At 62.7% G+C, this 27,526-nt stretch overlaps 2 protein-coding genes and 1 long non-coding RNA gene across 10 annotated transcripts; 1 reads left to right on the top strand and 2 right to left on the bottom strand.

The window, feature by feature from the left end:
• Positions 1–461: 461 nt before the first annotated feature.
• On the bottom strand, positions 462–3,806 carry TMEM86B (transmembrane protein 86B). The gene is made up of 3 exons (XM_069549471.1): positions 2,289–3,806; positions 1,768–2,020; positions 462–1,173 (listed from the first exon to the last, which is right to left on the bottom strand). The coding sequence occupies exons 1-3, from the start codon at positions 2,337–2,339 to the stop codon at positions 791–793; spliced, it is 687 nt and encodes a 228-aa protein (XP_069405572.1). The 5' UTR covers positions 2,340–3,806; the 3' UTR covers positions 462–790.
• On the bottom strand, positions 3,268–24,747 carry PPP6R1 (protein phosphatase 6 regulatory subunit 1). Of its 3 annotated transcripts, none has more exons than XM_069549462.1 (24): positions 24,218–24,747; positions 14,954–15,186; positions 13,756–13,942; positions 13,536–13,673; positions 13,349–13,414; positions 11,977–12,089; positions 11,786–11,899; positions 11,515–11,677; positions 11,272–11,424; positions 11,047–11,181; positions 10,629–10,693; positions 10,428–10,543; positions 10,265–10,350; positions 10,058–10,147; positions 9,894–9,991; positions 7,964–8,021; positions 7,709–7,881; positions 5,386–5,504; positions 5,161–5,311; positions 5,009–5,079; positions 4,775–4,856; positions 4,436–4,546; positions 4,289–4,360; positions 3,268–4,154 (listed from the first exon to the last, which is right to left on the bottom strand). In XM_069549462.1, exons 2-24 carry the CDS (start codon positions 15,178–15,180, stop codon positions 4,151–4,153), a joined length of 2,592 nt encoding a protein of 863 aa, XP_069405563.1. In that variant the 5' UTR covers positions 15,181–15,186; positions 24,218–24,747; the 3' UTR covers positions 3,268–4,150. The 3 variants fall into 3 exon arrangements, with proteins under 3 accessions (XP_069405563.1, XP_069405560.1, XP_069405561.1); XM_069549459.1 differs by lacking the exon at positions 24,218–24,747 and adding an exon at positions 21,181–21,301; XM_069549460.1 differs by lacking the exons at positions 3,268–4,154; positions 24,218–24,747 and adding an exon at positions 21,181–21,301 and having other exon boundaries at positions 4,285–4,360.
• LOC138418294 (uncharacterized) lies at positions 19,841–27,148 on the top strand. 6 transcript variants are annotated; one of them, XR_011248497.1, is made up of 5 exons: positions 19,841–20,533; positions 21,291–21,584; positions 21,743–21,866; positions 22,329–22,485; positions 26,646–27,148. It is a non-coding gene; the product is annotated as an uncharacterized lncRNA (long non-coding RNA). The 6 variants fall into 6 exon arrangements; XR_011248495.1 differs by having other exon boundaries at positions 19,845–20,533; positions 21,328–21,509; XR_011248494.1 differs by having other exon boundaries at positions 19,854–20,533; positions 21,328–21,584.
• Positions 27,149–27,526: the final 378 nt, after the last annotated feature.

Below are 27,526 nucleotides of genomic sequence, written 5' to 3'. Positions count from 1 at the left end.
TGTGAGGTTTAACTTCTGTTAAGTCGCCCAGCTTATGGTAATTTCTGACAGCAGCCACAGGAAACTAACGTCAGCCAGCCTCCTCCTGACCTCAGCTCAGTAACGTCCTCATCTGGACGAAGGACACGATGAATACGATGAATCCCCGCCGCCATCAAAGGGCCCCGGGGAGGAGGGTTACTCCACGCCCCCACCCCCACCCCCAAGTCCTGGGCACCAGGGCTCGGCCACCAGCAGCCCACCATGGGCAGAGGTAACATCACTGCGTTGTACACACAAACATGTGTTCCCAAGGGAGGGCCCGAAGCAGCTGTTCAAAGCACAACCCCGCGAATGGACTGTCACCGAATCACGGGCTTAAAAGTGGTGAAAATGGTAAATTCTGTGCGGGGGTGGGGAGGGAGGAAAATGACTTATCTGCTGTTATTGTGATCACCCCTCCCCAAATGAACGGTGATGTCGCTGGTTCAACGCCCACTTTACTTTAAGCAACAGAAAAATAAATCAGGGCCACGAAAGGCGGAGAGCATCTGGAGTCACAGAAGTAGGCCAGGGGCTGGGGGTGCCCAGCGTGGGTCTGGCTGAGGGCCTGGAAATCACAAGGCGGTGGACTCGGAACTCCAGGAACGGTTTAGTCTCCAGATGACCCGGCACCGGCACACTGGAGTCTGGGGGCCTCACTCTCGCCCCCAAGGCTGTTTCTCTGGCTTCACTGCTCTGGGGGGCAGGGCACAGGGCCAGGTCCTTGCAGGAGGAGAGAGGGTGGACGCCTGCCCACCTCAGCCCCAAGTCAGTGGGACTTGAGCCTGGGGTTCTGGAAAGCTGACAGGGTGATGAGCATCTGGGCGGAGTAGTAGGTGGTCATGACCAGCAGGTGGCCATGGGGCACACGGTGGGTGAAGGTGTTCCAGGCCAGCACGGTGTCCGAAAGCACGAACAGCAGGGCGCCCCAGTGGGCACTCCCGCCCCGGGCCAGGCCCCGCCACAGCATGGCGACCAGGACTATGGAGTAAGCCAGCAGGGGCCAGACCATGTGGGGCGGGACGTGAGGATGCAGGAGCCCAAAGTAGAGGCTGGAAACCAGGAGGAGGGGCAGCAGGAGGCCAGGCTTCAGGGGCGTGAGGCCGAAGGCCCGGAGGTAGAACAGGTGGGCCAGGCCGAAGGCAGCCATGCCTGCAGGAGATACAGGGGGCGCCTGGTAAAGCGTGCTGCTCTCTGGCTTCACCCTGTCGCCCTCGCCCCGAGGGAGAGGGCGGACCCCCAGCGCCAGCTCCCTCCCTGGCCTTACCGCCCCGTCTCCCAGGGTGGCCTACTCGGCCATCCCTTCTTCTGGCCATTGGCCCCCAAACCGCCTCAGGCGCGCACCGCGTTCCATGCAGCTCTGCTCCGAACCGCCCGCCGAGGGACACCCCAGCTTGCGGTGGCCCCAGTGGCTGCATGCACCCTGGCTCCTGCACCTGCCAGCCCTCTGCCTGCAGGGGCACCTGGCTGGTACTCACGTCCCATTTCAGGCGTTACCTTCCCGGTGAGGCTGGCCTCTGGCAGCGTGCTCGAAACCCTGCACGCTCACGCGGCCTCGGGAACACCGCCCGCACCCATGTGGGAGGCGCTCAGTGGGGGCGGGGGTCTGGGTGCGTCTCCTCACGGCCATGGGCTCCCCGGGGAGTTCTCTTGGGGAGTCATCCCCCCACCAGGGCATCCCACCCTCCACCCGCTGGGGGGGCATCCAAGAGGGACAAGGCAACACATCCCGTCACCCGCTCTCACCGTACAGGAAGGCTTCAGGCCAGACGAGGCAGGCGTCCCCCACGGCCGAGCAAAGCAGGGCCCCTTGCAGGAGCGAGCGGTAGCCCCCGCAGGGGAACGCGGTCCCCAGAAACCCCGCCAGGTAGAGGATGGGCAGGATCTTGAGCAGGGCGCTGACCCAGGACGGCTGGTCCGTGGAGTTCTGGACGAGGAGGTAGACGGCACAGGCGAGGAAGAACGGGAGCAGCCCCAGGCCCACGCGCGGCTGTGGGTGCTTTGGAGGTAAGGAAGCCTCTGAGCAGCTGCAACGCAGCCCAACCCCCAGCTCCCGGGAACACTCCCCCTCTAGAGCGCCCCTGGCCCCTGGGCGCTAGGCCCAGCCCTGCCCGGGGACCCCAGCCATGCTGCCCAGGGCAGCCGGCAGACGCACAGGCACCAGGACGTCCAGGCTCACAGAACCTGGCCCACCTCCGCCCCCGATTCTTGCAGGCCACTTGCGTTCCCAGGAGCCCAGGCCCGGTCCCCAACTCTGCGGCGCTCACTTGAGCTGAGAAGCGAGGTTTCCGGGGCAGCCCCTCCTTCCCGGCGTCCATGTCGGCCTGCAGCCCCCAGAGTGGCCTGCATGTGGGCACTGCTGGCTTTGAGGGTGGTGGGGATGGCGTGTGGTTACACGTTAACTCAGGAGCGTCCTGTGGACTCTGGGGCTGATAAGAGGCTCAGGGAGATGCTGCCCCGCCCTGGGACAGTCCTGCTTGGCACCGCTGATAGCGCCCGCGCGACCCCAGGGTTATCTCACCCTCCACGGCCCCTGCCTCCGGCTGCCTCCTTGCCTAGGGAGCCTGGCCGCCACGCCCCTCCCACCGGCTGCGTCTGGCGGCTCAGAGGGAAGGGGGCGCAGAACTCCAAGGGCCGCTCCTCTATGAGCGAGGGGGAAGGGCCGGCGGCGCTCCCACCCCTCGCGCCCCCGGCCTGGCCGTCCCTCAGGAGCCGGCCCCGCCCCGCGCCCCCCCTCCGGGAAGGCCTGCCCAGCAGACAGCGGCACTGGGCAGTGTGCTAGCCCACAGGCGGCTCCAGGGACGGCTCCCCGCGTCCAGCCAGCCACAGCGCACAGCACAGCTGGTCTCCGCCAGAAGCCACTGCCCCGCGTGCCTGGTCTGGCTTGGTTGGCTGCCCCCAATCCTCCAACTCCCACTGCTTCACCAAAGGGAAAGGGCTCTGGGCATGCGGGTGATGGGACTGAGAAGGGGCCGGCAGGAAGCCCACCACAACACCCGGAGCCCGTGTGTTTGTGGACGGGGGTGGGGTGCGGGGGTGGGGTGCGGGGGTGGGGCCAGGGACCAATGAGCGCTCAGCGCCTCCTCCAGGAAACCCTTCCCAGCCGAGCAGAAGTTCCCACCACCAGGCAGCAAGGAGGCCAAGGACTCTAATTCGACGCTCTGAGGGTCCCACCCAGGAGACCCCCGTGTGGGACCAGCTCAGGCTCCCCGACCCCATGTCCCCGAACTCGATGTCTGAGCAGCATGAGTCTTAAACTGTCCTCCTTTATTTGTTTACGTTTGCGATATGAAACAGAAGCTCAGCACGAACACACGCGCACACTCACGCCCGCCTGGGGAGAGGGGCTGGGACAAGGGCACTTGGCAGCTGGGCTGCACCCAGACCCTCGGGAGGAGGAGTGGGACCCCAGCCAGGTCTCCGCCCGGGCTCGGTGGGAGATGGAGGTCTCGGTGAGTGCGGCAGGGTCCTGGGGGCGATGTCCAGGGAAGGCCCCTGGGACTAGGAACCCAGCTCCCTCCCACAGAGCTGGCTGAGCCAGGTGGAGAGTCATCGAGCTCCCCGCCTGGGTCAAAGTGCAGGGTCCGGGGCAAGGGGGCTAGGCAAAGGCACGACCCCCACTCGGGCCCCCCCCCCCAGGGTGGACCTGAGCTGAAAGGCCGAGTGTGGGTGTGGGCATTTGCACCGCAGGATGGGGGCACAGCTGGACGGGAGAGTGGTGGTCACCTCGGGACCCCCCACAGCAGCCCCAGTGGGCCTGGGTGAAGGCCTCACCGCTGCCGCCCAGCCCCGCGTTCTTCCTGGCTCTCCGCGTGCCCACTCTGCTCCCTTCAGATACATATATATATATATATATATATAATATATAATATAGGTCTCTCGCGCGCGCGCTCTCTCCTCTCTCTAGCCCACTCTATCTTTACTCTAGGAGACAGAACTCTAATCTCTTTCCTCAGTGCGATGGGGAGTGGGGGCTGTCTCCCGGGCGCCGGCCTCCTGGACTCCAGCCAGGACGTGGGTGGGGCAGGGTGGGTTATGGGCCACAGGGCCTCTGCGGCACCTGCCCCGCCCTCACCCGGACAGGGTCCACGTGGAGCACGGAGCCTGTGGCCACCACCGGACCAAGCAGTCACCTTGGGAAGTGAGAGGGAGACAAGTGTGAAGCGCGGAAACCAGTGCCTGCCCCGCCCACCTGCATCCAGCCCTCTCCCCCCATCCAGCGCCTGCCTCCAGCCCCGCCGCTTCCGTCCCCAGCGCCCACACTCACTGGGAGCCCGGGGCCGCTGGGCCTCCCGGGGCAGAGCCGTTGGGCATCGGGAGTGGCTGGAGGGCCAGGGCACTGTGGGGAGAGGATGAGCGAGCGGTCAGCGCCCCCACGGAACACCGCCTGCTCCTGCTGCCACACCGTGCTTACCTCTGGCTTTGGGGAAGCCCCAAGGACTCTGGGCTCTTCTCCCCCTCTGGGGTCTTGGGGGGCTGGTGGGCCCCAGGGGCTGGGACAGAGGTAGCAGGGTCTCTGGTTGCACTGCAGGGGGACCACGGGGTTACTGTCACAGACGCCCTCACATCCCAGGTCCCCTGAGAGCCACCCAGGGGCCAGAAGGGCTGCAGGTCAGCGCACACCCTCTGCCCTCTCTGATCCGACCGAGCCCTCCCACCCCAGGGCTGAGCAGGAGTTCTGCGCTCCAGGGCCCTGGTGGGGACGGCCCGTGATCAGCCCCCCGACTCCCCCAGAGGCTCGCTTTCTAGGCACCTGTCCAAGGAGCTGGGGGCGGAGCGTGTCCCTCTGAGGCCGGCCTGGAGGTCCCCGACGCTGAGCAGGGCCTGGCAGGGGGCTGTGCAGAGACCGGCCCTCAGTGAGACTCAGGAAGCCGAGCACCAGCGCCCTCCTCAGGGCGGGTGGACAGGCCGGGCACCGGGGCTGAGGGCGGGGTGGGCAGGGAAGGGTGAGCAGGCCGGGTACCGGGGCTGAGGCGGGGCGGCTCACCCGGGGGCTCCGCTGCTTTGCTGCCGTCTGTGGCTTCCTGAGGTGCAGAGGTGGGGGCGGGATCCTGAAACCTAGGAGGCAAGAGAGGAGCCCAAGGGGTGGCTGGGCTGGGCGCTGGGGGCCCAGGCCCCTGGCCCTGCTCTGGGCCTCACCTGAGCTGCAGGGTGCTGGGGGCTGCAGGGCCAGCCGGGCTCGGGGCCGGGAGGTCCGGACGCTCCCCGCGGGGCTCCTTGTCCCTGCAGTCCTGGGGGCTGGCCGGGCCGTCCGTAGGCACTGGGTCAAAGGCAGCTGTCCAGCTGGGGCCTGGGGGCAGGAAGGTGTAAGTACAGAGGCAGACAGCAGGGCCCCGCCCGCGCCCAGGCCTCGTGCTAACGCACCCGGAGGCTGGCGGCCAGCACTGGGGTAGCAGGGGGGCCCGGGCCTGCCGCGGGCCCGGCTGTCCTCGTCCTCGTCCTCGTCGTCGTCCTCCTCCTCGCTGTCCGTGCTGCCCCGGCTCCTGCTCCACGGAGCACCTGCCATCAGCGCTGCGCGGAGGGGCCGGCCCGCCCACAGCACCGCCTCAAGCGCAGCCCCCAGCACAGCGGGGCAACCAAGGGGCGGGGCAGGGGGAGGGGCGCTGGGTAGTGGGAGGACGCCCAGGGAGACGGCGCCCCCTGCGGGGCCCTGGAGGAAACAGGCCCCTCACCACCTACCCCCAGGGAAGGCTGACCCCAAACAGCCTCGCTGGACTTCCGTCACTGCAGCCTCCTGGGCCCCAAACCTAACGGCCGAGTGCCGACAGACACGAGACTCGACACCGTGTCCACCGGGGAACCGCGAAGGAAACCCAGAGGCGCGTTAAGACGCTGCCCCACGGTCCGCACAGTGCTCACGAGCCAGACGCTCGCAGAAAGCGTGCAGGGAGCTTCCTGACCCTGGATACCTGGGATGGTCTCCAGAGCCCACAAGCCACACTCAACAGCGAGCCCCGAGGCCCCAAGACCAGCGCGTGATGCAGGGGCTCTCTCTCCCCACTTGGAGAGGAGGGAGCAAAACCGTCTCTGACTGCAGCAAGCACAGCTTGTGTGCAGGAGACCAACGAACCCTCTCAAACTGTCAGAGCAAGCAGTTCCGCGAGGATCAGTGTGCCAGTGTACTCGTATTTTTATACGCTTATAACCACTTCAAAATATCTCTGAGGAAAACATTTCTCTCAGAATTGCATCAAAAATGTTTAAGAATAAATTTAAATGTATTGCTTAAGAATAAATGTAACAAAAGCACCATAAAAGTTAATACTCTGAAAACTATAAAACACTGTCAGAAGTAACTAAGACCTAAACAAACGTAAAGACAGCCCAACTTCATGGACTGAAAGACAAAATATTGTTAAAATGGCAACACTCTCTAACTGACCTATAAATTCAAGGGGATCCCTCTCAAAAACTGGCTTTCTCTACTGAAATTAACACCTGGAATTTCTAGGAACTGAACCCGGAATGATCAACACAATTTTAAACAGAACAAATTGGATGCTCACATTTTCAATTTCAGTACTGAATTTCAGAATTCAGTACAATGCAATCAAGGGGCGGGGGGGGGGGGGGGCGGGGGGAGGGGGGGCGGGGGCGGCACTGGCATAGAGATGTACAGACCAATGGGCCAGGAAAGACAGGCCAAAAATAAATGCTTGCACAAACAGCCAAAAAACTTCTGACAAAGGTGCACAGACCATCCTGCAGGAGTCTCTTCAACTTGTGAGCTGGGACACGGGCATTTCCACGCCTAAGAATGAAGCTGGACCCCTCAGCTTACACACCTAAAAAACTAGCTCACAACAGGTCAAAAACCTAAACGTTAAGAACTGACATTACCAAGAAAACCACAGGGATGAATCACGACCTTGGATTCAGCAATGACACGTGTTAAGTGCAAAGCAACTTGGCAGTCACACAGGGCACAACCACACCTACCCAAGGGACGGGCCTCACTCATGGGATAAGAGGCAAAAACTCAAAGGGCAAGGGTCAGAAGAACATCACCCTCGGAGGGCAGCGGGCAGCCAGCAGGGGCTGGGGAGTGCTGCACTCTCCCCTCTGGGTGCCACAGAGGGAGGCCCATGCGGCCGCCACTCATGACCTGTCTCATGACCTGTCTCGTCATCTCAGTGCCGGTCACATGTCACAGGGCTCAGCCCTGAGCTGGTGTTCACGCCGGCAAGTCCATGCTGCCCAAGAGCAGTCAGTCAGTGCTCCTGTGCCAGCCACTGCCCGCACAAAGGGCTGGACACGGCTCACAGGCCCGCAGCTGGACTGTGAGCAAGGACAATCGCCACGTCCTGCTTCACTGGCGTGACACCCCACTGCCCTTTTGGCAAGAACACGTGCGAGAGAGCTGCCGCAGGGGAGAGCGGAATAGAGGGCGGGGTGGGCAGACCACAGCCCCACTGGACCAAGCCGTGCCCGAAGGACCACCTCTGATGCCCCCACTGGGCCAAGCTGTGCCTGAAGGACCTGCCTCCTGATGGCCCCACTGACACCTGGACCAAGCGGTTACTCCTCTTGAACCTGAACGCATCTGAATTGGGTTTCTATCACTCAACACTGAAAACTGCCCACATCACACACGCACTCCATTCTCCTTGTTTTGCCCACAGGTCCTGCAGCCCGGCTGCACTGGGGAACCTGCAGGAGGGGAGGGGAAGGGAGCGGGGGGACTCACCGCACGCCCGGGGCCTGGCCCAGGCGGCCCGCCCTGGCCAGCTGGCCGCCCTGCCAGGCACCGTCCTCCCCGTCAGACTCCCCAGAGCCCTGGCCCTCCTCCTCGTCCTCCTCGTCGTCGTCAAACTGCTGGATGCGGTCCTTGTAGCAGATCTCCAGCAGGTTGGCATTGGGCTGTGGGGGCAGGGCAGGAGGGTGAGGTGGGCCACCTGCCCGCAGCGAACCCCCACCCCCAGCAGTGGTCGGGGCAGCTCACGTTGTCGTCGTCTGCACTCAGGGAGAAGGTGATGCTGGCCGTCTTGTCGAAAGGCGCGCTGTTGGGGAGGCACAGAGGCAGTGAGGGACCCTCTCTCCTGGGCCCAGTTCCAGCAGACACACCTCCTTCTAGGGCTGTCTGTGGACTGCAGCCATTCCTGCGGCATCCCGTCAGCAGGGTGTCTGCAGGGCAAGGCGCCCTGCCCGTGTGCCCGCAGTCACACGAGGCCCCACGCAGAGACCTAAGGCTCCTGCACCTTGCTTCCTCTTCATGAAACAAAGGACACAGAACCTCACCGGGCAGGCTAGGCTTTCAGGCTTTGACATCATAACCTGAGTGAGACATCCATTTCGAGGCACACAGGCCCCCGAGGCAGGGCCCAGGTGGGGGCCAGGAGCCCAGGGATCACGGGCAGTTCTGTGCCCACCACCACCTCGCACCCCCAGCCTTTCTGCGTCCACACGTGCCCACCAGTCTCTGCTCGGCTCTCTCCCCTCCAGAAAGCCGCACAGAAGCGCCACTCCTGGATGAAGGAATCAAATCCACACACTTTAAGTCCTGACCCACACCGTGGGAAGAGCTCTGCCCACGTACGCTCCGACCTGCACACTGCAATTTTCCAACAGCCGCTGCTGGCCCTGCTTGCCTCTCTCCCAGGGCGGGAGAGCACCATGTCTGCACTGAGGTCTGGCCCCTCCTGTGCCGGGGCTGCTTCCAGCCTGTTGCCTGCTGTCTCCGACCCAGGAAGCACGTTCACAACCCCCACAGGCTGACTTGGCTCACAACCCCTACCGAGGCAGGTACCCCAGCGCCCTCAGGGGAGGGAGCAGCTGCGGGCACGGCTGGAGGCCCGGTGAGCAGCGCCTTAAGCCCTGAGTTTGCAAACATATTTTCTGTTCCAGGAGACTTCATGGCTTTAGCTTTTTTTTTTTTCCCAACATTTAAAGCTTTCACCTCATTGGCGTTTATCTTGATGAAAGAGGTGACAGTTTTGTCCTAACAGCGCAGCCGGCTGTGCCCAGGCCACTCTCTGAGCCCCCTGGCCAGGGTCTCCTCTGGGGCCTCCCAGCACACATGGGCCAGGCAAAGCGGCAGCTGGCACAGGTTGCACTTCTGCTTCCAGGGGGTCTCTGTCTGCCTCGAGGCACAACAGACAGCAGCTGGTGCCCTGTCTCCCTGGCTGCAGAAGGGCTCCTGAGCCGAGAGTGGTCTTGACAGGTAACTGCGTGACACCCGACAGGGGCCCAACACGCTGCCCACAACAACACAGGTGGGGCCACAACTGGGAAACCCTGCCTGGCACGCCCTGCGGAGTCGGCCGCTTTCCCCCCGGGGATCCCAGGCGGATCTGCTCTGGGACACTGGCCGCGCTGGTCACTGCACACGGCCCCAGGGCCCAGCGCGAGGCTGCAGGCAGCCGCCCCGCTCCCCACCAGTCTCCTCTCTGGATCCCAGGTGCCTGCCCTTCCCTTCACTGTGCACCCACGGCCATCACAAGGGTGCTCGTAAAACCAACAGAACACCACAACTTTTAACTGTCTCTCGGTTAAAAGAACCAACGTCCATGGCAGAAAATTCGGACAATCAAGAAAAAAGTTCCAGGGCAATATCAGAGCAATCGATATTGACGTGCGGTACAACATATGCAGAGAATCAGAACCGGTCACTGAGAAGGACCCTCCCCGGTCGGCCGAGGCCTCTGAAGGGGAGGGGAGGCAGACGAGTTCTGAGTCTGCGAGGGTGCGCAGCCAGCCTCGTGTCCCAGGACGCCCGCACCGCTCCTGCCCGGGGGTGGAGGGTGAGAGGCCGGCAGCCGGCAGGCTGAGCCCGACCCGGGCCAGGTGGGCATGGGTACGCCAGACACGCACCATGTGAGTGCGCGCTGACTCGCCGCCTCGCGCCCCTCCGCGCCTCCGCCTGGCCCACTCACTTCACACTCTCCTCCTGCTCCCCGAACTCCTCGTCGTTGAAGCCGAAGTGGTCGATGAAGGCCGAGGTCATGCGCTGCATCTGGAAGTCCATGAAAGCCTGCGGGGGGCGGCAGTCAGGGCAGGCCTGCACACAGCCTCCCTCCCCTGCCCTCCCTGCCCGCACCTGCTGCAGCACCGCCTCCTCAGGAAAGTTGAACTCCTTGAGCCTGTCGTCCTCGTCGTCGCTGGAGGAGTGCAGGTGGTGCGTGTTCACCTAGGTAGGGGCGGGAAGGGGTCAGGGCCTGCGGGGCCCGGGGAGGCCTGTGGCAGGAGGAGCTTCGGGGCAGGGGCGGGGCCGGGCCTGGAGGAGAACCCGGCGCAGAAAACTCACCAGGTCTACCGTGTTCTTCTTGTTGGTCTCCGCCAGGGGGCCCGACACGAAAGCCTCCCAGCACTCCCGCTGCTCCTGCGGCAGCTCTGCCGGAAGGGGCGGTGTGACGTAAGGACGGAAGCCCCGCCCGCGCCGCCCGCCCCCATGCGCGCCCCGCCCTCACCCTTCAGGAGCTGTTGCAGCTGCTCTGCATTGGGCCCTTTCTCCGAGTTCTGCACCAGGGCATTGGCCACGCTCGTCAAGTGGCCCATGTAGCCTTTCCGAGGGCCCCCTGCAGACCTGGAGAGAGGGAAGCCAGGGCTGGACTCGGGCCGCCCCGCCCCCGGGAGCAGGCCCCGCCCCCGCCCAGGAGCCCCCTGCTCACTGGACTCGGTCGTTCTCCTCCCAGGAGGTCAGGATGCGCTCCACCAGGCGGCACCGCTGCAGCAGCTGCGGGGGTGGGGCGGCATGCACTGGGTGTGAGCATAGCACTGCTGCCCTGCTCACCTGTTCTGGGCCCACTCAGCCTGCACTGCAAGCCCCAGAGCCACCCTGCCTGCCTGCGCTCCAGCTTTGCCCTGGAAGGGCACCTCCAGGAGCGCAGGGGCCATCACCCCAGGAGAACCCTTCCTGGTCCCCCCCCCATACCCACTGCCCCCGAGGTCACCACTCCACCAGTCCCCACCCTTGCACAAAACTGTCTGTTTTCCAACACTCTGGACCTCCGGAAGAGACCAAGACTCTCCCCCTGAGCAGAGCTCCCCAGAGACCAAAGGGGATGGGGATCCCGGAGCCCAGCTCACATGTTTCACGACAGGGTTCTGGGGGGGCGTGTCTGAGCTGCTGTCGGCAGGGGGCGCGGAGCTCAGCATCGTGCTCACACACACCTCCACTTGGGCATGCAAGAAGTTGTTGAACACGTAGTGGAAGAAGAGGTCCTGGGGGTGAGGGCACAGGCTGGCTCTGAGCAGCTCCCCCAGCGTCGCCCCACCCCCGCCCCCTACACCCTAGCCCTTCGCCCCCAGTACCAGCATGGTGTTGGGCACATCCAGGGCCAGGAGCTCCTGGGTCAGGGCAGCATCGTTGGCGCTCAGGGCGCTGGCCAGCAGCTTGACCACGTGCAACCGCGTGTTGCCCAGGGGTGGGGCCAGGCTGCCCCACGTTGTGCGCAGCGGCTCCAGCTGCAGGTGGAGGGCTGGGCTTGGTTCCTGCCCCAGCTCTGCCCTGACCCCAAGGCTGCACCCCCCGCTTCCCCCGAGCACCCTGCCCACCTCAGGCGGCTCCAGCAGGAGCTGGTGGAAGCAGCTAAGACGTGGGCGCAGGGCGTGCAGGGCCCCCGCACTGGACATGGCACTGTCCAGGGTTGCCTGGGCCAGGAGCTCCAGCTGTCCATCCACACTACTGAAGAAGTTGTTCACAGTCATGGACTCAGACCTGCAGCGGGCATGGCAGGGGGCAGTGTGAGCCACGCAGGCGGCCTGTGCACACGTGTACGCGTGCACATGCACACACACCGGGGGGGGGGGGAGCCCAGGCGCTCACCTGGGCCTCCTGGGCTCCAGCAGTGTCAGCAGCACCTGGATCCCACTCACGAGGACGGACGGGCTCCGCTCCCCCTCCAGCATGTTGCTCAGGAGCTGATCGATGGTCTCCTGCCTGGGGCAGGCGCGGGGGCGTCAAGGAGGAGGGCCCGGGACAGCTCCCCACCCTGCCTAGGCGGCCCCGCAACCCACTTCTCCAGGGTGGCCAGCAGCTGGTCAGGCTCCGGGCTGTCCTGCACTTGGATCATCTGCTCCCGGCTCAGGCGGATGATGTCACACAGGGACTGGGACGCGTTGGAATGTTGCTGGGGAGGGAGGGAGAGAGAGCTGAGGACCCCGGTCCGCCCTGGCATCAGGAAGCTCCACGCACTGGAGGGGGGCACCTGCCCTCGAGGACAGAGGGCCGCACAGACCCGGGGAAACACGTGGGAGGGAGAGAACATAGGCACTGGGAAGGAGAGACTGCCGAGAGAAAGGGAAACCAAAGAAGACTTCCTGGAAAAGGAGACTCTGACACAAACCCCATACATGCCATCTACAGCCAGTGGCCAAGGGGTGCAGCGACCCAAGCACGCACGAACTCAGGACCGGACAGGCCACTGAGGTCCGTCCATACAGTGAAACACTGCTCAGCCTTAGAAAAGGATGGAGCACTGAACACAGCTGGGATGAACACAGCAACCTGCTGCTAAGGCCAGGGGCCAGTCACAGGCAAACCCGAGTCACGCGTTGCACCTACAGGAAACCACCAGGAGCAGCAAAGCAGGACGGAAAGCAGACGCATGTCTGCAGGGGCCCAGCCCCCATGTGGGGAACAGGGAGCGGCAGCTGAGGGGCCTGGGTCTCCTCTGCGGAGCGAGGAAGAGTGCTCTAAAACCAGCGCCACGAAGGCGGCACCACCCTGTGTGTACACTGAACACACTTCTGTGTTTTCACTGGGTGAGCCTCACAGTGTGGGATAAGGTGCTGCAAGATGAACTGAGAGAAGCACCAGCAGAGCCCTGAGTCCAACCCAGCAGGCGGCCGCCAGAGCCCAGCACGCAGACCCCCAGAGCCCCCCCGGCCACTGCTGCACCTCAGAGCCCCGCACCGAGCCCTGCCACCTAGCTGCCAGCAGACACCCCTTGTCCCTCTGCCACGAAGGCAGGGTGGTCCTCACTGCCCCAGGCCTGGCCCTGGCTGAGTGCCTGGGGTGATGACCCATGCGTGTGGACTTCTGCTCTGCCAGCCAGTGAGCCAGGAGGACAGACGTGGGGCCCCTGGGATCATCTCTGAAGGACCACCAGGGCTGACCCAGGCACAGGAGATGGGAAGAGCCGCCAGGCCTCAGAGGGGACGAGGAGGGCCCTGGGAACGGTGGCAGTGAGGACCGGGTCAGAGGGCCGTCTTTAGAGCCCTGAGCACTCCTGGGAGGAGGAGCTGGTTCCTGGGGAGCCGTCCAGCAGCGTAACCCTCGCCTGTTCTCAGCAGGAGCCCCCCAGCCCCCCACAGCTCCGAAGGCTCCCTCCTCTCACTGCTCATTTATGGGAGCACGGGGCCGAAGCTCGAGGGCAGCAGCACTCACATTGTCGTCCTTCGACGGGTGGATCTGCTCGATGAGCCTCTGAATGATCTTCTCCTCATTGAGCCACTGCGGAGGGACGAGAGAATAGGGCTCTGCGCCTGGCCCTGCCCTGCCTGGCCCCGCCCCTGCCCGGCCCCGCCCCTGCCCGGCCCCGCCCCTGCCCTGCCTGGCCACGCCACGCACGCACGTTGACCACGTCCTGCCTCAGCTGCGGCCGCTCCACGCAGGTGAGGAGGCGCAGCAGCAGGTCCATGATGGCCGAGGTGCCGATGTGCTGCAGCAGCAGGTCCACGAAGTCGTCCTTCTTCCGCAGGAAGGACACGAGCTGAGGACGCGGGCCGCGGGTGAGCGCAGGACCCCTGGGCCCACCAGCCCATGCTCGCCCGCCCTGCCCGCGGTCCCGGCACCTGGTCAGTCTTGCGGTTGATGAGGACGCCCATGACCTTGCTGAAGAAACTGGCCAGCAGCGGGTTGAGGCTGCCGCTGCTCTGCAAAAAGCCGTAGAGGCGATGCAGCAGGGACTCGTCCGCGCCCAGCGCGTCGTTGATCTGGGGCACGTCCGACGTCAGGATCTCACAGGCCACGCTGGGGTACCTGTCAACCCAGCAGAGTTGCGGAGGGGGCGGCGGGGACCCGGCTGCCCCATCCCCCAGTCCCGGTCCATGCAAGCTCCCCTGCTGCCAAGACAGCGTTGGGCCCCCTAAGCCTGGCCCCAACCCCTACTAACACTGTCCCCTGACCCCAACCCTCCAGGCTGACCCCCCAGCCCTGAGGACCTTTCACCAGATGGGAGGGCTGCCTGCCTAGGTGCCACCCAGGCCCCGAGGACCCCAGTCTGCTCAGCTCTGCCTCGTGAGCTGTCAGGCCCTGGCAAGTGAGTTCCTCGGGGCGGGATGGAAAGCACAAGGCCAGGCGGGCACAGGAGTCAGGACTGAGGCGTGGGACACGCTCAAGCTGGTGGACAGGAGACGGAGCCAGGTGAGCAAAGCAGAGGAGGGGGCAGACACATGAGGGGGCAGTGACGGATGGGTGGACACTGGGGCCCCCTGAGGCTGGCACCTCTGCACTGAGCCCCGCTTCACACGAGGCGAACTGAGCAGGAGTCACCCACTGCCCGTCTGGCTCGAGGCCTCCAGGGACACAGGCAGGACCTGTGAGGCCCGGTGTGAGCTTCAATGTGAGGGGCTGGGCAGCAGTGGCCCGGGGAACCAGGAGGCCTGTGTGGGGTGGGCGGGGCAGGGCTGGAGTGGGGTAGCAGAGACCAGGGCAGACAGGTGCTCTGCACAGCGCCTGCCCGCCTCCCCCACCCTCCCTGGCACCCCCTCTGGTGGGAGGGACACAGCCACACCCTCTGGGCCGGGCACCATCCTGGCACTGGGGACAGGACATGGGGCTGAGGAACAGTCCTCACTCACGTTCCTGCACTCCAAGACAGGAACAGAAATCCAACTGAATAACCACCAGGAGATAAAGTAGGGGTGGGGCGGGGCAGTGAGACACATGTACCCGCCCCCCAACCCCACCCCCACCCCCTCGGGGGAGGTCTGGCAAGTCCCGCAGAAACGGGGCCAAGCCAACAAGGTCCACGGTAAGTCGGGGGCTCACTTGTAGCGCAGCCGCTCCTCGCCGCTGGCCGGCGGCTCCTGGGTGACCCAGGCCACCATGGCCTGCAGGTGCAGCGGCCGCAGCAGGAAGTCCAGCAGCTTGCGGTTGACGACCTTGCACTCCTGCAGCACGTCCTCCTCGTCCAGCAGCTCGGGCAGACTCAGATCCTCCCGCTCCAGCAGCGTGTCAAGGTGCGAGCTCGTGTGCAGGTCAAACTTCCAAAACATGGCGCCCTGCAGGCAGCTCCGTCACATGGGGGCCCCCGCTCGCCCCTCCACCTCCCAGCCTGCCAGGCCACTCCACGGGCGGCTTCCTGCCCACTGCCCAGCGCCGAGGAGGGCTGCACACGGGGCCCGGGGCGAGGCCCCAGCGCACTGCACAGAGCTGCCCCGGGCCTGTCCACAGTCCCCTCATCTGGGCTGCACCCTGCTGATCCTGGAACCTTGGCCCCAGGCTCGCTTCAACCTGTATCTGCTCAAGAAATTAAGTGTCCCATGATGCCTGAAATCTCCCGGCTGGGTGCAGGGCCCGGGAGAGGGAGGTCTGCAGTGTCTCTAGGCTGTGTGCGCATGCACACACGCACGCCCCAACCCTGTACCCAGTGCCAGGACAGGACAAGGGTGGCCCCCAGAAGACCCCCTGACGGGTCCCAACGGCACCAGACAGACAAGCACCTCCGCAGGACGACGGTGGCTGTGGCCCGCCCACCCGGCACTGGCCTCAGGAGCATCTCAGGTGGAGCACACGCTAAGTGCCTGGAGGATCCAAGCCCCCCGATGAGCAGACTTGGCTGCCCCTCTGGGGATTCCTACCGCCCCTAGCCTCGACCCCTGGGCGCACACCTGCCCTGAGCTGGCCCCCAGCTCCCAGGCCACTCTGTCCAACAGTCCCCCCAGGCACCAGGGCTGTGCCTGCAGCCCTGATGAGGGCTCTGGTCACCCCATGGAATGGCAGACAGCCACACCCAGGTCAGCTGGGCCCCCGAGCACCACGCTGGCACTGCCCAGCGCTCACATGTCACCTGCCCCCTGCAGACCACCTGAGGCCAAGGCTGCTGCAGACAGACCCGGAGGCCAGCACGGCCCTGCCGGTATCATCACAGCGGTGGAGAGCTTGCCACGGGACGGGCAGCAGCGGGGAGAAGGATGCTAGACTCGCCCACCAGACGGGCAGCAGCCCAGTGCAGAGCCGAGCGGCCGAGGGCAGGCACCTGCCTTCTGACCATCAGCTCCCCCAGGAGGCTGCCAACACCAGGCTCTCCTGTCCAGCCTCCTCAGGAGCCTCACGCATCTCTCCCCGGCCCCCAGGACATACTCTCAGCGACAGGGAAAATGTGACCCCGAGATGTGCAATGATCCTGTGGGACTCGGCTGGTTCCTAAGCCCTGGCCGCCTACAGGTAGAGTGGAGGGGCGATGACCTCACGAGACAGCGCAGACACGGGCCCCAGAGAGGGGAAGGGGAGGAGGTGGGGACATCTGAGAGCCCCCAGGCCTGCACCCCACCCCTCAGGATGCTTTTCTGAAACAGACTTATGCACCTAGCACGTGGTACCCCAGAAGGCCCCAGGATGGACCCCCGCCGCCCCCCACCCAGTCCTGCCTAAGTCTGCACCCCAGGCTCTCACACCCGCCTCCCCGACCAGTGACTTGTGCGGGCCGAGCCCAGGCCACGGCCCCTGGACCGCCCTGACCCCCAGTGAGCTCTGGCCTGGCTCCTCACACATCGCCCCAAGACTGCCACGTCAGGGGGTGTCTCCGTCCCAGCCAGAAGCCCCCGAGCAGTGCCCTGTGGGCCGTCACCGCCCCAGCCCTAGGCCTCGGGTGCAAGGATGGCGGCGCCACGTGCACAACACGCGGACACACGCGGCCGGCAAACCACGTGAGCTGCACAGCTGTCACCTCAACTGAGTCCCACAACCTGCCCCACTGCACAGGGAGGCACCCGAGGTGCACCAGGGTCTGAGGGCTGCAGAACCGTGGAGCGGTGCCCAAACCCCAGGAGGTCCCTTCTCAGAGTGCAGGGGAGCCCAGCCACCCCAACGAAAGCTAACAGAGCCAGTGAGTGCCCTCCCCCGGCCCACGGGGCTCCAGTCAGGCACCAGTTCAGCTCAGGCACCGGTTCAGCGGCAGTGTCTCTGAGGCTGGGGAGGGGCTGGGTGCAGAGCTGCAGCCTTGCAGACCTGCAGAGCAGGCACCCCGCACGCCCCCTGCGGGCTGTGTACAAACCACAGACCCGTCCTGCCTGGCGGCTGTGACCACCTTGGACAACACCGCGTGGGGGACACGGGCTCGGAAACCAGGACTGAAGGGTGGGACCCTGCTCCTGAGGCGAGAGGCTGACGGACCTGTCAGGGAAGCAGTAGAGGGGACTGCTCCCGCCTGGATGCCCCCAGCCACACCCACGGGCCTCCATAAACCAGCCCAGGTGGCGTGGGGTGGGGGACCACCAGGGCTGGCAGGCTGGGAAGCGGAGCAGGAGAGTGGGCTGCTCCACGTGCTGAACGCGGGGCCCTGTATCGGAGTGGGGACACTGCTCCCAAAGGCAGGCAGGCCACGCCCTGAACCCGTAAGTGGACGAGGGCCATCCCCCCACTTCTGCATGGGCCTCAGGCCCGCCATCCTCACTCGGAGAGACAGCGGGCCTGGACGGTCTCCTGAGCTGGGTGCTCGTGGGGCCAGAACCACTGCCCGGGGCAGCCGCTCTTCGGGCCCAAGGGACAAGGCACACCCACCGGTGAGAACACCACCTCTTTCTAATCGCAGATTTTTGTGAGGACAAAAGACCAGAGAGGTCAAAAGGTCATCCCGGTGGCACAAAGCCAGCCCCCAAAGACCACACGTGGAACATGTGTGTGCGCGCACGCCGCTCAGTCACTCAGTCATGTCTGACTCTACTGCGACCCCGTGGACTGTGGCCCGCCAGGCTCCTCTGCCCATGGGATTCTCCAGGCAGGAACACTGCAGTGGGCTACCATTCCCTTCTCCAGGGGATCCTCCCAATCCAGGGACTGAACCCATGTCTCCTGCACTGGCAGGCAGATTCTTCACTGTCTGAGCCACCAGGGAAGGGCTCACACATCGCATACTTCCATTTAAACGAAACATCCAGAAAAGGCAAATCTGTAGACACAGAATTGGGACTAGTGTTTTTCAGGAGCTGAGGGACAAGACAAGGATGGAGGGAGATAACTGCTAGCAAGTATGGGGTTACCTTTTGGGAAAGGGGTGTTCTTTTTTTTAAAAAGTTCTAAAATCAATTGCACACAATTTTATTTGATACTATAACTCACTTTAAAAAATCTACGGTGGTGACTGTTGGTTGCACAACTCTGAATAGACTAGATATTGAATTGTGTAGTTTAAATGGATGTCATATATGGCATTACATAAATTACACCTCCCGCCCCCCCCCCCACAAAAAACCTATTGTCAAAAACAAACAAAACCAGGACTTCCCTGGTGGTACAGTGGATAGGAATCTACCTGCCAATGCAGGGGAATGGGTTCGATCCTCGGTCAGGGAACTAGATCCCACACTGCAGAGCTGCTGCGCCTGCCCTCCGGCGCCATGAGTCCTAAACTACCGGCGCCTGCTCACCTGGAGCCTGTGCTCCTCAACAAGGGGCCACTGCCAGCAGCCAGCCCGTCACCACTATGAGAGGAGCCCAGCTTGCTGCAGCTGAAGGCCCACGCGGCAACAAAGACAGCGCAACCAATAAATACACAACTTGTTACAAAACAAACAGAGTGAAGCTGCCTGAGGCTGCTGAGAGAGGGCCAGGCCTTGGCCTGCTCTGCGCCCAAGAAGCCTGGAGCTGACACACCGCCAGGGCCGGGCTGGGCCGGGCGGGGGCGAGAAGGCGCAGCCGCGGGCCCACACCCAGGGGCCCCCAGCCTCACTACCCGCGGGGTCCCGAGCTAGGCAGGCCCCCTCCGCCAGGGGACGGGCCTGCAGAGAACCTGTGCAGCCGCACAGCACCGTGTCCCTCGTCAAGACGACCAGGGATAGCACCGCTCTTGCTCCCGTCTGACAGCCGAGGTACAGGGGGCCTGCGGCCCGCCAACTGTGCCCAAAGCACCTGCACAGATGCCACAGGCTACGTCCTCCCCGCCAACCCTGCCACCTGCCCTGGGCCACAGGTAGGACTTCCCTCCCAAAGCTGACTTGGGCTGGGGGGCGAGTGGGGTATGGACTCCAGGGACTTCAGAAACCAGGCGGTCCCTTAAACTCTCAGAACCTCAGGTCCTCCTCCGAAAGGCAGGGGAAGCTGCAAGGATCAGATGCAGCTGAGGGGTGGGCAGTACCCTTCCCTCCCAAAGTCAGTTCTCAAGCTCTACGTGGGACAAGATGCAGATGCAGGAGGCGCGGAATAAAGAAAACACCTCAAAGAGAAACACACTCTCCCCCACTGCACTCTCTCAGTGCACCTAGCCTCAGGTCCTGACGGGCAACTTCCTGGAAGCCCTGGACGTGGGCAGCAGAGGGGTTTCCTCCTCATTCCCTAAAGGTGACACGGCGTGCCACACTTGTCTCCTCGTCTATGAAACAGGGCCCAGCCGTCAGGAAGGGGCACATTCTGAGAGCAGCTGGGTCAGGCCTGTGGTCCTAACAGGGCAGGTCTCCTTCAGCAGGTGTCCCCGGGGCCAGGCTGAAGGCTGGACACTTCTGAGCAGGAGGGAAGGAGCAGCCACTACCCAGGGAGACACCGCTAAAGACAGGAGCCCTGAGGAAGATGGCCCGTTCGCCTGGGTGGCTGAGCTCACTCAAATACTCTGGTGGGTGCCCCACACCCCGCCACCCCCGTGCTTTGCAACTTTTAGCAAACTTCAAGAAAACGGAAGTGAATACCACTGGCTTTTAGCAACCGTTTGAAAACCGTGACTCTGGCTGCAAACGGAAGAGGGGGAAACTGTAAATGAGAAAGGAAGCCATTAAGAACGAAAACTACCTCTCTCTGCGCCAGCTCCGCACCATCGCCCCAGGTTTCCAGCTTCGCTGCGTGCTTCTCAGGCCTCGGACACCAGCGGCCCCTCTCAGGAGCCGGCAGCCCCGAGCCGGCAGCCCCCACCCGGCGTGGGCTCAGTGAGGGCCCAGCTGCAGCCCCCACCGAGCGCCCCAACGGCCACCGCGGTCCATCCACACAAGGCCCTGCCTGCCTGGGAGCCCGGGGCTGGTCCTTTACCTGCCGCCCCTTTCTCATCTGCCCTAGCCCCACGCACCCGGAAGTGGAGATCCAGCCTGAAGAGGCTGCTGGGGGGGCCCTGGGGTGGCCCCCTGAGATGCCCTGTGGCTCAGGAGGAATTCCAGCCCTGGGAGAGGCTATCCTGGGCCTGCCGCTGCCCTCAGCCACCACAGGCCACAGGCCCCTAACAAGGTCCCGGCCAGGCGTGGAGACCCCGCTGTTGGCTAGCCAGCCCCCAGCCTTCACAGGGCCCACCGGTCAGAGGACAGTGAGACCATCGCCCTCTAACCCCCCGCAACCCATCAGCTCTCAGCCAAATGTGAAATGGGGGTGGGGGGCTTCCAATTCCAGGAACGGGATCATGGTAACATCAGGACCCACCAGAGACTCGGCAAGGTAAGCCACGGGACACCCACATGGAAGTAGGGGCCACAGAGGCCAGGAGAAGGAGAGGGACCTGGCCAAGGCCTCATGCGACCATGGGCTGGGACTTTCCCGGGGACTCGGGAAAGCTGGGGTGGTGGCGGCAGCTGTTACGGGACCCAGACCACGCTCACCCGGGTAAGGTGGCAGCTCTGCTCCTACCCAGGGTGTGGAACAATCAGAAACATAAGAGAATGGGATAGCGGCTAAGGATGCGGAGGGGCCCCAAAGCTTGCCAATCAGGGGCACCTCCTGAATCAGTCAGGGGTTCAAAGGGGAAAAGAGCAGTGAAGAGATTCTGAAACGGCCCGTGGGGAACAGGGGGCTGGACTGAGTGTTACAGGGAGATTCAAAGTCAGGAAGGCCTGCACTCCCATCCTGCCTCGCCAGGCTCTGTGGCCTCAGAGCAGGCATCTGACTCCACTGAGCCCCGGTCTCTCCAGACACACCTCACTCTGCCCCAGGGAAAATCCACAAAACCGGTGTTCTCGGGACGCCTTGATTCAGCCTGGAAGAGAAGTGTGTCCCCACCCCGGGCCCGTACCTGCCCAGGGACCCTGCAGGAGCTGGGGAGGTGGGGAAGGCGGGCACCTCCACCAAGGCATCCAGGCCTCTCTCACCTCATCTCTTGCGGCAACCCGCATGGCGCTCAACACTCCCGCCACACCTGACTGCTCGTCTGCGCCCTCGCTCTGCCCTGGCTCGGCTGCTCCCTCTGCCTTCCCTCCAGCTCTTCAAGCCTGACTAGGTCCTCCTGGGTCCTTCAGGCTTCAGCACAGACACCACTTCCTCCAGGAAGCCTCCCCTGACTGCGTGAGAGGCCTGCTCCACACTTCCACGGCTTCCGTGGTCACACTGTGACAGTCTCGGAGCGCTCGGTGACAGGACCTGCCTGTTCAGGCACCCGCCTCGAGCAGCAGGACGCCAATTTCCCAGGACCGAGCCTAAGGCAAGGCCCCTTGGCTAGAGCTACTTCTGCAATTAAAGTCCCTAAGGGGCCGTGGATCCTGGAAAAAAACATTGGGTAGGTGGGTGGAGGAAGGCAATGGCACCCCACTCCAGTACTCTTGCCTGGCAAATCCCATGGACGGAGGAGCCTGGTGGGCTGCAGTCCATGGGGTCGCTAGGAGTCGGACACGACTGAGCGACTTCACTTTCACTTTTCACTTTCATGCATTGCAGAAGGAAATGGCAACCCACTCCAGTGTTCTTGCCTGGAGAATCCCAGGGATGGGGGAGCCTGGTGGGCTGCCGTCTATGGGGTCGCACAGAGTCGGACACGACTGAAGCGACTTAGCAGCAGCAGGTGAGTGGAGACCAGCAGATTCTCCCCTACTGGAGAGAAACAGTAGGTAGCTCCGCAACACTAACTACCAAAAACACGAAAGGAAACCGAAGTACACAACTCAGCATACGCCGCTCACGGCAGCAAAAGAGTAGGTAAGCCACACTGTACCTAACACCCGAGCAGGAAAGCCCGGCTGGTCCACCGCTCTTGGGCACACTGAACCTGGCTGTTCTCTGCCCTGGAGGAGGCCCCACAGCATCCCGGCTCTCACCCGCCGCCTGCCAGTAGCATCCTGAGCTGTAACAACTCAGATGTAACAACTCAAGATGGTTTATCTCCACTGCCCTTAGTGAAGGTCCCCTGGGGGATACCATCGCCCGCCACCCTCCCCAACCCCGGCTGAGAACCCAGGCAACAGACAATCCCAAACTGAGTTATAACCTAAAAGCTGCTGACCCTGGAGCACTTCCTCTGCTGCAGGCTTCTACAAACGGCAGACGGAATCCCCAGAACCGCCAGAGAAAACCCTCTCTACACCCCACCCCACGGAAGTTTCTCTGCAACTCTGAAGCCTGCCCCGCACCTGACAACACATCTTCCTTCCAGAAACATCCTGCCTTTCAGGCTGATGTGACCGGTAAGTAGCGTCTGTGTCCTGAGCACAGATGTCCGAGTGTGTACATCACCAAACAGGACAGACCCTAGCCGCCACGTTCAAGGGCCTGGCACGCAGCCCCACCAAGGCATTCCGCCCCTCTCCCCCGCAGCCTGTGGGGCTGGGTTCCCACCTTCACGTTTCTGCAAGTGCTGTTCCTTCCACCCGGAAGGCCCTTCTTCCCACTTTCCATCTGTCAACTCCTACTCATCCTTCCTCGACAGAAAAAGCCACCCCGGAGCCAGTCTCCCCGCTCGCTGCGCAGTGGCCCCCACACCGCCCTGAGGTACCCCTTCGCCACACCAGCAAGTGTGACTGTCCCCCCGGCCTTTGTTCCCTCCGCGCCGGCACCAGGCCCCTGGTGCCCCCGCCGGGCCTCAGCAGGCCTCCCCTCACAGAGGGGCCGCGCCCCGGGCAGGGTGACGGGGAAGCCCCGCTCCTGAGTCTCCTGAGCCCCAGGGCGCCAGTCCGAGGCCCGGGATCTCCCAGGCAGGCCACGGAAGGAGGGGCTGAGGCAGGGAGAGGAAGGCCAAGGGTGGCCGGGGAAGGGGCGCCGAGAGGGCCGGGGTGGGAGGAGCAGAGAGAAGGGGGAGCCCCGGGGGGTCGGAGGGGGAGACTAAGAAACCAGAGGGGAAGCCCGCAGAATCGAAGGAGGCGAGGGTGGGAGTCAGGAGCGGCGGGGGTGGGTGGGAAAGACACTGAGGCAGGGGTATGGACTGAAAGGGGAAGGAAGTGGGGCTGGAGGGGGGGAGCCTAGGGCATCTGGGGGCTGAGGAAGAGACCAAGAGACTTGAGGGGCTGAGGGGGGAGACTAGGAAACTTGGGGGGGCTGAGAGGGAGAGGTTAGGAGACTTGAGGGGCCTGAGGGGGAAGAGTTGGGGGTCTGAGGAGGAGAGACTAAGAGACTCAGGGGGGTAAGGGGAAAGACTAAGAGACTTGGGGACTGAAAGGGAGAGACTAGGAGACTTGGGGGGCTGAAGGGGAGACTTGGAGAGCTCAGGGGGAGAGACCAACAGGCTTGGGGGTCTGAAGGGGAAGGACTAAGAGACTTGGGGTCGGAGTGGGGAGAGACTAGGAAACTTGAGAGGCTGAGAGGGAAAGACTAACAGGCTCGGGGGGCTGAGGGGGAAAGACTAAGAGACTTGGGGTCTGAGAATGAGACTAGGAAACTTTTGAGAGGCTGAGGGGGAGAGACTTGGAGGGCTGAGAGAAAGAGACTAACAGGCTTGGGGGGCTGAGGGGGAATGACTAAGAGACTTGGGGTCGGGGGGGAGAGACTAGGAGACTTGGGGGGCTGAGGGGAGAGACACCTGGAGTCTTAGTGGGCCGAGGGGAGATGGCGTAGCCTGAGGGGAGAGACTAGGAGACTCGAGAGGCTGAGGAGGAGAAACTCAGAGGGGCTGAGGGGGACAGACTAACAGGCTTGGGGAGCTGAGGGGGAAAGACTAGGAGACTTGGGGTCGGGGAGAGAGACTAGGAGATTTGGGGGGCTGAAGGAGACACACCTGGAGTCTTGGTGGGCCTGAGAGGAGAGACTAGGAGACGAGAGGCTGAGGAGGAGAAACTAAGAGAATCGGGGGGCTGAGGGGGAGACACCAGGGCTGGGGAGCCCTCAGGGACGAGGGGAAGTGTCCGAAGGAGAAGGGGTGAGGAGACTCGAGGGTACCTGGGCGGTGTTCTCGGGGGCGGGGAGGGTCCCGGGCCGCCCGCTTACCTGCGCGGGGGGGCGGCGGCTCCTCGCACTCCGGGCTCATCGGGGCGCCCCCCCCGCCCCGCCACCGGCGGCTCCGGCCCCGATCAGGGACCCGGTATGTGGGGGCGGGGGGCAGCGGCGGGGCTCGCGCTGGCGCCGGGGCTCGCGCACGCGTCTCGGGCCTAGGGGGGCCCTCGTGCGACGAGTTCCAGTTTCGGGGCTCAGCGCCGGACGGGCGGGGGTCCGGGGCCCGCGGGCGAGGTGGCTGAGGGAGGCTGGTGGGGTCGCGAGGCCCGCGTAGGCCCTCCGCTGGGAAGTCGCCCCGGTTTACCCGGCCCGGCGCCCCGCGGAAAAGCAAGGGCCGGTCAGGAAAGGCGTCCTACTCCGCGGTCCCAACAGGCCGCAGTGCTGAGCAACGGCTGACGGAAGCCGAGCCCCACTTCCTCCACCGCCCCCTTCCCCAAAGCGGCGAGGTCCCGGGCCCTTGCAGTCGGCTTCAGGGCCTCCGCCGCCCGGCTCCGTCCGCCACTATCCCACAATCCCCCTGGTACGGGGGCACGCAGGAGGCCCCGCCCTCCCGCCGGCGACTCGGTGCGCAGGTGTGTGGGGGCCGCGCGCCCGGGCCCTGCAGTGCGCGTGCGCGCCGGGCCAGCTGCGGCGGGCCACGCCCAGCCACAGCAGCGCCGCCCCAAAGGCGCTCGCGCCGGTTTGTGCCAACGGTCTCTTCCAAAGTAAACCCGGGCCACCCGACGCGCAGGCCCGCTGCACATTCCGGCAGTGTTTCTCTGCGACTCCGTTCCTAAGTCCTCCCTGCTCCAGGATTTCTCTATCCCCTTGCCCCCTTTGGACATCCATTTGCTAGTCTGTCTCCTCCAATCACATTATTGCTTTGGCTCCAGGGTCATTTCCTGAGGAATCCAGCCAGGGTTTTGTCTCCAACCCCGGCCAGGAGGTTTTGTCCCGCCTCGATCTTTCTCGACGCCTGCCGCCTTTGAGCTTCAGGCTGACTTCAGTCCCACTTCTAGGCCTTCGCCCAGCCCGTGTCTTTTCTGTTGCAGCTGCTGCACAATTATCCTCTAACATTAAGTCTAGTTTCTAAGTCTAGGTTCTCCTAGATTGCAGATCCATAGTCTTTAAGGTCCCATCTAGCTCGGAGCCTCAGTTTCCTCAGTTTTCATAGTCCTTGCTTTCCGTGATACAGGCCAGAATCGGCGCTGTAAGTGCTTGTAAGCACTCGGCTTAAAAAAAAAAAAAAAGCACGCAGATTTACTTTTCCTGTTTCAGGGACATTTTTGTTAAATCCTATTCTAGCTTGTCCTCTATTTCAAGGATGTCAATCATGCGTTTGTGCTTCACGTTAGCTTCTATCTGCTTTAATCCTTGTCATTTCTCCCTACATTTGCTGATTACCACATGTCAGTAAAGTCATTTTCCAGCCAAGTCTCTTCCGGTCCTTGCTATTTCCAGTGTCTGTGTTACGTGCGATGTCCTTAGCTACTGCTGATTGAAAGGCAGCCACAGCCGGTCATGTTCGCAGCTTAGAGCTGCAGGTGTGAAGGTTGGTGAGGCTGCTTCTATTCCCCTTTGTCTCTCATACTGTGGGCACCGGTGGACATCCCAGGGTACTATCCCAGAGGAAAAAGCAGAGGCGCCTCAGTTGTTGTTCGGTCGCAAGTTGTCTGACGACTCGACCAAGCCCAACTGTGTTAGCACAATTTCAAACCTCAGGTTCCCTCACATCTGCCACCATCCATTGGCCAAAGCAAGTCACACGGTCAAACCCAAAGTCATGGGGCTAGCACCTACACCTCAGCCACCACCGTGTGGAAAAGTGTACTTCTTTCTTGGAGGTGGCATGAGAGGGAGCTGCTGCTGCTGCTAAGTCACTTCAGTTGTGTCCGACTCTGTGCAACCCCATAGACAGCAGTACGTCAGCAGCAGATACCTGTTAAACCCTCTAATTGCCACAGTCCTCAAGTTGTTTCCTTATGTTTGTTAATCTTACCTTCTCATCTTCGAGGTCTTGTTATAAAATGGACCCAGGTTCCTACTGTTATACAGCTTAAAGCAATTGTGAGACATTTCCTTCTGTTCCTTGAGTGATTTTCTACATCAGGTTCTTTTGTCATAGCTTCCCCCCCCAACCCCCGCCCCGAAATGTGATTGAAGTTGCCATGCTGTTTTAACATATAAACTTGGGAACTGAGGGGCAGGAGGTTGGCCATATTCAATCACCAAATGGAACCTGAGAAGCTGACAGTCAGTCTCCTCCAAGAACCTGGGAAACTGCAGAGGTTTAGGACAGAAGTCTGGGTCTTCACCTTGTCCGAATTCACAGGCAGATGATGCTGTGATGTATATTAGAATCGGAAGGAGCCTCTTACAAGTTTCCACAAGGAGAAACTTCTGCTGCTTACAGTCTCTTCCCTTTCGTCTCCACCCTTCCCAGGGGCTGAGGAATGATTTACCAGATGGGATGGGCATCTACACTCAACCCTCCAGCTCTCTCTCCTCTTGGAGCCATCCTGTCCAGTGTTCTGGCCTGCTGCCTGCACCTAAGGGAAAGGAGTGCGCTTGTCCAGTACTGCCTATGAGCAGTCGGACAACCATGACTAATGTTGGGATGAAGGGGCAGCAAGACCAATGCTGATTTCTCAAATCTGCTCTAAAAATGATACAAGTGACATCTGATTTCCAATTCTCGGATCCTGTAGCTACCTTTTTATTTATTCTGAATTTGGGTAGTGAAAGATATAATCAACCTCTCTCACACAACTAAATTCCACAGGAGAGGAATTAGTCTGGTATTAAATGGGGCTAGGAAACCAGAATACAGGGAGTGACACAGCTTCGGATATGTCCCAGGTGTAAATTTCAGCTATGAACTTGGCCACAAGATCAACCACCCTGGGCTCCATTTCCTCGTCTGAAATAAACCATCAGTCAAGACTCCGTTGTAATGGAAAGCTCCTTTGGTTAAACTGAAAGGAATTTATAAAAGGAGGCGACAGTTTCCCTGTCCCCTGCTTGCTCCCCAATCTCGGAGAAGGGTGGAGAAAAGGCCTAGTGCTTTTCTGTCAGGACGAAGCACACACCCAACCTCAAGCCTGGCCCAGGCACCCAGAGTGGCCTCCATTGCTGGCGTGGGAGGTGTCTCACTGCCTCCGGTACCTGTTCCCGCCTTCTCCGGCGGCGGTGCCAAGCCTCCGGGCGGCGAGCTCTGATTGGTGGAACAGAAGCCACGCCACACTGCATGCTGGGAAAGAACAGGGCTCCCACCTTAGACGCGGAAGCGTGAATATCAAAAGTATATTTCTTCACAGACATTAT

The sequence above is a fragment of the Ovis canadensis genome, chromosome 14 (genome assembly GCF_042477335.2).
Source record: "Ovis canadensis isolate MfBH-ARS-UI-01 breed Bighorn chromosome 14, ARS-UI_OviCan_v2, whole genome shotgun sequence".
Classification (NCBI taxonomy): domain Eukaryota; kingdom Metazoa; phylum Chordata; class Mammalia; order Artiodactyla; family Bovidae; genus Ovis; species Ovis canadensis.
The sequence above is the reverse complement of the archived record's forward strand: the minus strand, read 5'-3'. Positions and strand labels throughout refer to the sequence as shown.

What these genes read in the sequence shown, in the direction of transcription:
- TMEM86B (XM_069549471.1), bottom strand. Translation starts at nt 2,339, where the DNA reads ATGGACGCCGGGAAGGAGGGGCTGCCCCGGAAACCTCGCTTCTCAGCT. An exon ending in AACCTCGCTTCTCAGCTCAA is followed by an intron (nt 2,021 to 2,288) that starts GTGAGCGCCGCA and finishes TTACCTCCAAAG; the next exon opens with CACCCACAGCCGCGCGTGGG. An exon ending in GCCTGAAGCCTTCCTGTACG is followed by an intron (nt 1,174 to 1,767) that starts GTGAGAGCGGGT and finishes TATCTCCTGCAG; the next exon opens with GCATGGCTGCCTTCGGCCTG.
- PPP6R1 (XM_069549459.1), bottom strand. Translation starts at nt 21,204, where the DNA reads ATGCGGGTTGCCGCAAGAGATGAG. An exon ending in TCAACCGCAAGACTGACCAG is followed by an intron (nt 13,674 to 13,755) that starts GTGCCGGGACCG and finishes CCGCGTCCTCAG; the next exon opens with CTCGTGTCCTTCCTGCGGAA. An exon ending in GCCCCCAGCTCCTTGGACAG is followed by an intron (nt 4,547 to 4,774) that starts GTGCCTAGAAAG and finishes GTCCCCCTGCAG; the next exon opens with TGCAACCAGAGACCCTGCTA.